This window comes from Podarcis pityusensis, assembly GCF_964106645.2.
Source record: "Podarcis pityusensis genome assembly, contig: HAP1_SCAFFOLD_81, whole genome shotgun sequence".
In the NCBI taxonomy this organism is placed as follows: domain Eukaryota; kingdom Metazoa; phylum Chordata; class Lepidosauria; order Squamata; family Lacertidae; genus Podarcis; species Podarcis pityusensis.
In genome coordinates this window covers 190,590-200,981 of record NW_028293277.1, presented here as the reverse complement: position 1 = coordinate 200,981, position 10,392 = coordinate 190,590, and the positions used below count along the sequence as shown (strand labels likewise).

Here is a 10,392-nt window from a genome sequence, read left to right as displayed (position 1 = left end):
GTAGCAAAGGGCTGGTGGCTCATGGAATCATAGAACTGTGAAGTTGGGAGGGACCCCGAGGGTCTTCTAGTCCAACCACCTTCAATATGCCAGACTGCTCTAACTTTTTGGCTCCACAGGATAGATCCTGATCAGGACTAGCCTTGTGGGCAGAAGAACCTAAGGGCCTGCTGGATCAGGCCAAGGGGAGCCCATCTAGGCCAGCCTCCTGTGCTCACAGGGGCCAAGCAGATACCCCATCAGAGGCAGTTTTAGGGTAGCGTGAGACACCCTGCAGGGGGCACCAAAACAAGGCTGTAGAACAGAGCCGGGGGGGGGGGGTGCTGGATTGTAGTATTGCATAGACATGAAAGCCCAAAGTCCGCCACTGCCCCCATGGGAAACCCCCAAGCAGGATCTGAGTGCAAAAACAGTCCCTCTTGTGGGATTGAGAATCATTTCTGACTCTGGCTGTGAAAGCAGAGCAGAGTCATAGAATCATAGAATCATAGAGTTGGAAGAGACCACAAGGGCCATTGAGTCCAACCCCCTGCCAAGCAGGAAACACCATCAGAGCACTCCTGACATATGGTTGTCAAGCCTCTGCTTAAAGACCTCCAAAGAAGGAGACTCCACCACACTCCTTGGCAGCAAATTCCACTGTCGAACAGCTCTTACTGTCAGGAAGTTCTTCCTAATGTTTAGGTGGAATCTTCTTTCTTGTAGTTTGGATCCATTGCTCCGTGTCCGCTTCTCTGGAGCAGCAGAAAACAACCTTTCTCCCTCCTCTATGTGACATCCTTTTATATATTTGAACATGGCTATCATATCACCCCTTAACCTCCTCTTCTCCAGGCTAAACATGCCCAGCTCCCTTAGCTGTTCCTCATAAGGCATCGTTTCCAGGCCTTGGACCATTTTGGTTGCCCTCCTCTGGACACGTTCCAGTTTGTCAGTGTCCTTCTTGAACTGTGGTGCCCAGAACTGGACACAGTACTCCAGGTGAGGTCTGACCAGAGCAGAATACAGTGGCACTATTACTTCCCTTGATACACGTTCCTCCAGTTGCTGGACTTTGTCTTCTAAGAGGGCAATCAACATGCAGAAGCCATCCTTAGTCCTCTCCCTTGGGTCTGGAGATGGTCAACGTGGCCAGAAGCCATCCTTAGTCCTCTCCCTTGGGTCTGGAGATGGGCCCTTACCCTTCCTGGCCTTGGAGGGGAGCTTGACCGGATGCAGCCGGGATCTCCCCATGGCTTCGAAATGATGCCTCTGTTTGTGCCCTGGCAGGAAGGCCCTTCGACCCATCTCGCTTCCTCAGCCAGGCAACTGCCAACATCCTCTGCTCAGTTTCCTTTGGAAGTCGTTTTGACTATGAAGACGAGGAGTTCCTGGGATTCATCCACCTGGTTCAAGAAAATGCCCTTCTCCAGTCCAGCCCAATGACAAAGGTGAGGACACAGGCAGCAGGAGGGGAGGGGCTTCTGTTCCAGCCATTCAGCCACGGGGGGGGGGGGGGGGGCAGCGGCGATGCTCTGTATAGGATGTGCAGGGAGGGCAGAAGATGGCTGAGGTTCCTTTCTTCCTGTGGGGCAAGAAGTGACCCGTCATGCAATCTATGCCTGAGGTAGCATGGGGGCCTTCTGTGATGGTGCCCCCCGCCAGCACTTCCTGACTCTGGTCTGTGTCTGCTCCTGCTGCTCCCATCTCCCTCTGCCAAGAGGCACAGACAGAAGACACGCTCCCTTTCAGACTGCACCCAGGGCATCCCCACTGCCGACTGGGGAAGCCACAATCCATATCTATCCTGTATCTACCCTATGAAATGCTTCATTTTGATGTCTTTCTCCTCTAAATCAGCTTTGATCAGAATTGAGAAAAAACAGGTACAGTAATGTGCACACAGCCACACAGTTGGGGTCCTTTATGGAAAACTCCCTAAAATGCCTGCACCGGCTCACCGAAAAGGCAGCCCCTGCCCCCATCAGCCGGGCCCTTCCAATTCCCCTTGCCCACCAGGTGAGGTGAGCAGGAGGGGCTGGCTAGGGCAGGCCCCCAGCAGTGGGTGTGGGGCTGGAGAGGTCAGCTTTCCCCCTTCACAGAGACGGGTCCCAAGTTCCTGAACCAAGGGCTGAACTGGGGGGGGGGGGAGCAGCTCCAACCCGCTTGCTGGACCCCTGGGCTGCAGCATGCAAGGTAGCCTGCAAGAACAGAGAGCTGAGCTATGAACATCCAGAGGAGGAGGAAGAGGTTGCAGGGGGTGGGGGTGGGGGTGGGCAGAGCAGACCATCTCCTGTGTAAACGCTATGCACTACCCTGGGGGTGAGTGGGGAGGTTGGCTGGCTGGTTTCCAGTTTAAGATTTTGGAAAAGGCTGCCTGATGTGAGCAGTTATTGGGCTACTCAGGTCAACCTGAACATAGGGCAGGCAGACTGGAAATGCCATTTGAATGGTAAGAAATGCTCCTTTTTATGGCCAGGCAACTATAGAATCCCAGAACTGTAGTGTTGGAAGAGACCCAAAGGGCATCTACTCCAACCCCCTGCAATGCAGGAATCACATGGTGAGTTTTACCTCCTGCTCTTCACAGCTGTACAATATTTTCCCGACAATCCTGGAATACTTCCCTGGATCTCACAAGAAGATATTTAAAAATACAGAGGAGTTAAAGCGTTTCATCTCAAGGCGGGTGAAAAGACACCAGGAGACAACGAAGCCCAGCCAGCCTCAGGACTTCATTGATGCCTTTCTCATCAAGATGGAGCAGGTGGGGGGCGTGTCACCTGCCTCCTTGGCTGTCCTGTCTGCAGTGATCCCTGGGACACCCTGCTCAGAAGCTGATCCGCTGTCTCACTGGGTCTCACTATGGCGGCCATCCGAGGGCAGGTGCCATGTGGTGCATGTGGTACTGTGCTACCCCTGGCTGTGTGCTCAGCAGAGCCTCTCTGCCACGTTTCCAGACTGGAGTGGCAGGGAAACATGTCTGTATGAAAGGGGGCAGCAGGGCACATTTTTTGCTCTGGAAGTCCACATCCAGGGTCAAAGCACCCCCTGCTCCCACCTTATGCTGGGCCATGGCAGCAGGGGCAGAGGGACGGGGCACAGAAGGCTTTATTCTGCTTCTCATTGCACCCCCTCCCCCCCAGCTTCATGCAGGAGGTCAGGAGGGAGTGGGGGGCGGCTTGGGTAGTGGGTGGGTGTGCTGAGGAGAGGGATCCTGGAAGGTGGCAGGTTGGGGAAGTCCTCTCCCCTCACACAGGATGAGAGGAAGAGTTTTCCAGGACTGGGACTTATCTCTGCATTGCAAACATGACAGACAGGCCCAGCCCCAGATCCTTGGGAGGTGTTTGTGGTGGAATTCTGTAATGGCAGAGTTACTTTGGGCAAATAATGTGCTTTGTGCATCTGTCATCTCTTCCAACCTCCCTACAGGAGAAGCAGAACAGTGGGTCAGTGTTTAATCTTCAAGGTTTGGTGAGGAGCATCTTAGACCTTTTCATTGGAGGAGCAGAATCCACCAGCCTCACCCTGAGTTACGCCCTCCTGACTCTCATGAAGCACCCAGAGGTCAAAGGTAGGCAGCACCCTGACAGAAGTGGGGGGCTTCTAGTTCGGAGACTGAGGAGCTTGGAAAATAAGGGGGCAGAGAAGAGGGGCAGGAACAGAAAACAAAGCAAAAAAAATAAAATAAAATCACACTCACAAAAATCTCACTCTTACTACATCTCGTCTATTTTTACCTTAGAGAAAGTTCATCAAGAAATTGATACTGTGATTGGCTCATCACGAAGTCCTTGCATGGCGGATCTGGGAAAGATGCCCTACACAGATGCTGTGATCCATGAGATCCATCGAACCCTGGTGCTTGTGCCACTGAATCTGCCACATGAAACCACAAAGGACACTCTCTTCAGGCAATACTTCATCCCCAAGGTCAGTTTCTGGCCTCCCAGGTGGCCTCTAAAATGGCCACAAAGAAACCTGTGTGCAGTTTCCTTTCATCCACAGCAGACACTGTGGAACCTTCTGGGTATTGGTTATAGTGGAGGAGCGGATTTGAAAGCTGGACAGGACACGCTCAAGGGCTTTCCAAACACACAGCACCAGAAATGTGCAGCCAGCACTTTGCACGTGAATCAAGGCCACCCTGCCAAGTAATCCCCTCCATGCAGCTGCAACCAGGGCAAGCCTGAGACTCCTGAGGTGCACAGGAGCGCCCAGAACAGAGGCCAGGGCTGGGGGGGGGGGGAGTAAGTCATTTCTCCATCAGGCACCTGGTCCCCAGAGGAGGTTACTAAGGGCTGCCCCACCTGAGCCAGGCAGGGGGTGACCCCAGACCTCGAGGGCCTTGTCTGCGATTGCACCTGCAGGACAGAACTCTCTGCTTCCTTCTCTTTTGGAGAAGAACCTCTTGAGCCCAGGAGGGTCTCCTCTCTTTGTCCCCCCACCAGGGCACCACAGTCTTCCCTGCTCTGAAGCCTTCGCTGCACGACAGCAGAGAATTCCCCAACCCACTGCAGTTTGATCCTGGGCATTTCCTGGATGATAACAGAGGCCTGAAGGAGAGCAAATTCTTCATCCCACTTTCCGTAGGTAAATAGATGAATCCTCATTTTACAGCTGAAAGGAATATTGCAGCCAAACAGGTTCTCCTACGCCTCATCCTAATTCCAATGCATGGCTGGAGTCTCTGGCTGCTTGGAGGGGGGGGGGGTCACAGACAGCCATAGATTTTGTGCCCACAGCGTGGAAGAGCTGCTCTGCCTCCCCCCCCCTGCAATTTAGCATCTCATTTGGTCCCCCTTCCTGCCATCCCAGCCGGTGTGGCTTTGCCGTTCCAAGGATGCAGCCAGGAAGGCACTTCCAGGGCTCACCTCCCTTTCTGCTTGCAGGCCAGCGGGCCTGTATTGGCAAGAAGCTGGTGGACATGACCATCTTTGTGGCCTTGACATCCATCCTGCAACACTTTGACCTGGTCCCTCTTGTGGCTCCTGAGGACCTCGATGCCTCGCCAGCACCAGCATTCCTGACAATGGCCCCCAAAGCCTACCAGCTCTGCGTTGCCCCTCGCTGAAGGGTGGGAAGGTGGCCACCCACACGGCTGCCACAGCCATGGTTCAGTGGCATGTTCTGTTTTTATTGTAACCTGCCTCTTGGAAGGGTTCTTGAAAGCCGGGAGGGGGGGGGGTGAATTGTTGGAGATTGGTAAATATATTACAACAAAGGGCAAAGAGGAAAACGGGTGGTGGGTGGAAAGGATGAAGCAAATTTAAGGTTTATAACTCATGGCACAAAAAGCTTTTCTATGCACAGGTTTTACATTTGCCAAGACTGAGCTGAGACATTGACACTGCATTGTGGGGAAGCTGCAGGAAGGCAACAAAACCTCTGCACTGAGAGAAGAGGCGGGTGTGGGGCTGGGTGTTCCCCTTTGGCCTGGGCTGGCTGCAGGCAGCTGCTCTTCCAGGAAGCAGCTGGTGGCATGTCACTTTGGGCTGAGCAAGTTAAAGCAACTAACAAATTCAATAAACCATAGTAATTGTGTATCCCTTGGTTCTTCCACATGTATGTTCCACCCTCCCCCAGAGATACCTGCCTGGCCGCCCCACATCACCTCTTTCCCCCCACTGGCCCCAGGGGCCCATCTGGTTGCAGCTGAGGCTGGGGCAGAGGGAGCCAGGCATGGGGGAAAGAGAGGAACATCAGCCAACCCCAGGATCCGCCTCACCCTACCCCACCCCTCAACCTCCTGCACAGAGGGGGGCAGTCTGCAGAAATGTCCATGAAGAAGCCACCAGCTCCCAGAGGCAGTGTTGCATGCAGCCCCGGGCACCTACGGGGGAAGGAGGAGGGATAGCTCCCCCCCTTCTGCTGATTCCCGGGGGTCTCAGCCCAGTAAAAAAGGAGGGAAAGTCAAGTACAGTGCCCCCTGGGAGAAGCAGTCCGTGCTTCTGCCCATTGCCATGGGTGGTGCTGCTGAGCAGACTACACTTTCCAGCAGCCTCCACAGTGTAGATTTCAGAGCAGAAGAAACTATGATGATTGGCTATGCTCTAGGGAACAAAGGATGAAGGGTGATGGACTTGAATACAAAGAAAGTCAGCACAAGACAAGTGGTTCATTTTGACAAACACAGGAAAGCTGACAAGAGAGGACCTGTGATACACTTATCTGATGATTCAGAGGGGAAAAATGCAAGCCCTCATAAACGTCCCTGAATTGATGTATAACATTCCAGATCTACCGCCTACTGTCAGACCTCCTAGCACAGATGCTGAGCAGGAAGGAGAACCAGAGGAGCAGATTACATGAAGTGGTACAACCAGAGGGGAGGAGACTGATGATGAGGCACCCTGAGGTCTACAGGTATAGGGCAGTATACATTTAATCAATGATGATGATAATGTTACAAAAGTTGGGTGCCACCCCCACTCTGCTGAGCTGCAGCAAGAGTCCAAGGGGTTCCAGGCACTCACTCAGGGTCTGTGGTCCTTTGGAGAACTGAAACACAGAGGAAAGCATTCACCACCCCACGGAGCCCATCGCCCAGCCCTTCCCATAGTCATAAGCAATACATAAATAATTAAAAAATACACAACCAAAATATACAACCAAACTGAACAATTTCCTCATAAATCACAAGATCTGAAGAAGAAGAAAAACCCAGCAGGAACAGACCCGACTCACAAAAACAACCTCCTAAGCCCAAGATTCTGTTCAGCAGCTTCAGCTTTTGCAACGAAAGTCAGGGCCCAAGGCTTCCAGGCTAGGTGGGAAAAGGCCTTTAAAGCAGGGAGCAGGTCTTCCAGGAATCTCAGCCAAGGTGGCCTCAGCAGCCTCTTGGGTAAGACAGTTGGAGGTGTTAAAACCAGGAACGGGGGGGGGGGGGCAGTTAAACAACTTCCCCCAAATTCCAAGTCCCCACCATAGCCTCTAAGGCCAGGACAATGACCATTGACACAGGGCACAATACATACACAACAGCGAAGAAGCTCAGAAAAGTAGTCTATAAAACTGGAGCAATAAGTGGATACCATGTATCATACTGTTTCCTCCGACTATCCAATATACACTCAAATAATCTCCAAAATTCAACAGTTTGATCCATTTCCTTGGTTGTAGTGACTAATGACTCCTCTGGAAGAAGGGAATCCAGGCTTCCCCTGCCTCCATAATCCCTGAGGCAGTCCCCCAGTCCCATACACAGCACCGCTCTCCTGTGGAAAACAATGGAGATCCACTGATGGGTTTGCTGAGGCAGGGTGTTCCCAAAGCCCAATCGGGAAGGCTGGGCGACAAGGATATGCATGTTGTTGTTTAGTCGTTTAGTCGTTTCCGACTCTTCGTGACCCCATGGACCAGAGCATGCCAGGCATTTCTGTCTTCCACTGCCTCCCGCAGTTTAATCAAACTCATGCTGGCAGCTTCGAGAACACTATCCAACCATCTCGTCCTCTGTCGTCCCCTTCTCCTTGTGCCCTCTATCTTTCCCAACATCAGGGTCTTTTCCAGGGAGTCTTCTCTTCTCATGAGGTGGCCGAAGTACTGGAGCTTCAGCTTCAGGATCTGTCCTTCCAGTGAGCACTCAGGGCTGATTTCCTTCAGAATGGAGAGGTTTGATCTTCTTGCAGTCCATGGGACTCTCAAGAGTCTCCTCCAACACCATAATTCAAAAGCATCCATTCTTCAGCGATCAGCCTTCTGTATGGTCCAGCTCTCACTTCCATACATCACTACTGGGAAAACCATAGCTTTTACTATACGTACCTTTGTTGGTAAGGTGATGTCTCTACTTTTTAAAATGCTGTCTAGGTTTGTCATTGCTTTTCTCCCAAGAAGCAGGCGTCTTTTAATTTCGTGGCTGCTGTCAACATCTGCAGTGATCATGGAGCCCAAGAAAGTAAAATCTCTCTCTTTTTTTTTAAATGATATTTATTAAAAGTTTAAAAAAATTACAGAAAAAAGAAAACAATAAAAAAGAAAAGAAAAAAACATAGAAAAGCAATACAACAATACAGCAAAAAGAAACAAAGAAAAAACTAAAACACACAACCAATATTCCATATCTTTGCCTTTCCTTTACTTGTTTCATCGACCTCCTCACACCTCCCTTTTTTTGTATTCTAGTTCAATTCACTATTTCAGCAAATTCTTCCCATCTTTCTCAATTTTTATTCTATAATTTATCTTAACGGTCTAACCTTAAATTTTTTCATTTTAACCCGTTATCAATCAACTTTTACTTAATTCTAATTACTAATTCTAAAACCATATAGCTTCATTCCAGCATCCTTCTAACACTCATTAATTTTACAATGTTTCTGTAAGTATACTTTAAATTTTTTCCAATCTTCTTCCACCGACTCTTCTCCCTGGTCTCGGATTCTGCCAGTCATTTCCGCCAGTTCCATGTAGTCCATCAGCTTCATCTGCCATTCTTCCCTGGTGGGTAGATCTTGTGTCTTCCAACACTTTGCAGTAAGTATTCTTGCTGCTGTTGTAGCGTACATAAAGAAAGTTCTATCCTTCTTTGGCACCAGTTGGCCGACCATGCCCAGGAGAAAGGCCTCTGGTTTCTTCAGAAAGGTATATTTAAATACCTTTTTCATTTCATTATAGATCATCTCCCAGAATGCCTTAATCTTTGGGCATGTCCACCAAAGGTGAAAGAATGTACCTTCAGTTTCATTACATTTCCAACATTTGTTATCGGGCAAATGATAAATTTTTGCAAGCTTGACTGGTGTTATGTACCACCTATAAATCATTTTCATTAAATTCTCTTTTAAGGCATTACATGCCGTAAACTTCATACCAGTGGTCCATAACTGTTCCCAGTCAGCCATCATAATATTATGTCCAACATCTTGTGCCCATTTAATCATAGCAGATTTCACCATTTCATCTTGAGTATTCCATTTCAACAGCAAGTTATACATTCTTGACAAATTCTTAAATTTAGGGTCTAACAATTCTGTTTCCAACTTTGATTTTTCCACCTGGAAGCCTAGTTTTTTATCCAAGTTATATACCTCCATTATTTGATAATAATGGAGCCAATCTCGTACTCTGTTTTTTAATTTTTCAAAGCTCTGCAGTTTTAATCTGTCACCCTCTTGTTCCAAAATTTCCCAATACTTCGGCCATTTGGCCTCCATATTGAGTTTTTTCTGAGCCTTTGCTTCCATTGGTGACAACCCAAGAAAGTAAAATCTCTCACTGCCTCCATTTCTTCCCCTTCTATTTGCCAGGAGGTGATGGGCCCAGTGGCCATCATCTTTGTTTTTTTGATGTTGAGCTTCAGACCATATTTTGCGCTCTCCTCTTTCACCCTCATTAAAAGGTTCTTTAATTCCTCCTCACTTTCTGCCATCAAGGTTGTGTCATCTGCATATCTGAGGTTGTTGATATTTCTTCCGGCAATCTTAATTCCGGCTTGGGATTCATCCAGCCCAGCCTTTCGCATGATGAATTCTGCATATAAGTTAAATAAGCAGGGAGACAATATACAGCCTTGCCGTACTCCTTTCCCAATTTTGAACCAATCATTTGTTCCATATCCAGTTCTAACTGTAGCTTCTTGTCCCACATAGAGATTTCTCAGGAGACAGATGAGGTGAGGTGCTTCTTTCTTTTACTGACCACATAGAACCGCGGGGGACTTGCACCCTGGCAAGCTGGGCTGTTGAGTAGTCTCTCACCCTGGATTTTTTCCTTAACAGAGGGGAGAGAGCAGTGGCAGTTCTGAAGCAGGTTGGTTAGATTAGTACTATAGGAATAGCATTATACTCCCCATTGCTCCTGCTGTAATAAAGTAACAAAAATGAACATTTTTACACAGTTATCTTGAAACCCTTGTTTATTTTTCAATAAATCCTTTGTATTCCACCACACCCCTCATTCTTTGCTACCTTAGGAGAGAAGTGGTCAAAGAGGAGCTCTCTGTGGTGGCAGCAGCAGCAAATAAGGTGGGAGTTTGGTGCAGGACCCAGTCCAGCCCCATCTCATAGCTGTGCCCTTTGAATGAAGGGGGAGGGTGGTGCAGGGGTGTTTGGGCAGTGCCAGAGCCACTCCAAGGGAAGATGGGGTGGCAGAACATCGGGAGATAAGCCAGACCTCGGCATAGTATATTCCGAAGTGTTCGAAGTGCTTCCTTAAGAACAAACACCGTCCTTCTTACAACAGCCCTATAAGGTAGACCGGGAAGTCCCCCCCCCCCCCCGATACTGCAGGAAGTCGAAGAGCAGGGCTGGGGGCTGGAGAGGGGGGCGAACCAGAGGCTCTCTTCCTTGTTCCCTGAACAAGCATCTGTTGGCAGCACTGGCTGCACAGTCCCAAAGGAAGGACACATTCACTCTCTCTCCTTTCCCGCCCTTCAAATTAGTCCAAAGACAAGGTCCCTTTTCCGGTATA

At 49.6% G+C, this 10,392-nt stretch overlaps 1 protein-coding gene across 1 annotated transcript; it reads left to right on the top strand.

The window, feature by feature from the left end:
- Nucleotides 1-1,148: 1,148 nt before the first annotated feature.
- LOC308469142 (cytochrome P450 2C31-like) lies at nt 1,149-5,525 on the top strand. Its single transcript, XM_081024480.1, has 6 exons — nt 1,149-1,430; nt 2,570-2,746; nt 3,412-3,553; nt 3,725-3,912; nt 4,431-4,572; nt 4,872-5,525. Exons 1-6 carry the CDS (start codon nt 1,422-1,424, stop codon nt 5,051-5,053), a joined length of 840 nt encoding a protein of 279 aa, XP_080880606.1. The 5' UTR covers nt 1,149-1,421; the 3' UTR covers nt 5,054-5,525.
- Nucleotides 5,526-10,392: the final 4,867 nt, after the last annotated feature.

What these genes read in the sequence shown, in the direction of transcription:
- LOC308469142 (XM_081024480.1), top strand. An exon ending in TTCTCATCAAGATGGAGCAG is followed by an intron (nt 2,747 to 3,411) that starts GTGGGGGGCGTG and finishes ACCTCCCTACAG; the next exon opens with GAGAAGCAGAACAGTGGGTC. An exon ending in CTTCATCCCACTTTCCGTAG is followed by an intron (nt 4,573 to 4,871) that starts GTAAATAGATGA and finishes TTCTGCTTGCAG; the next exon opens with GCCAGCGGGCCTGTATTGGC.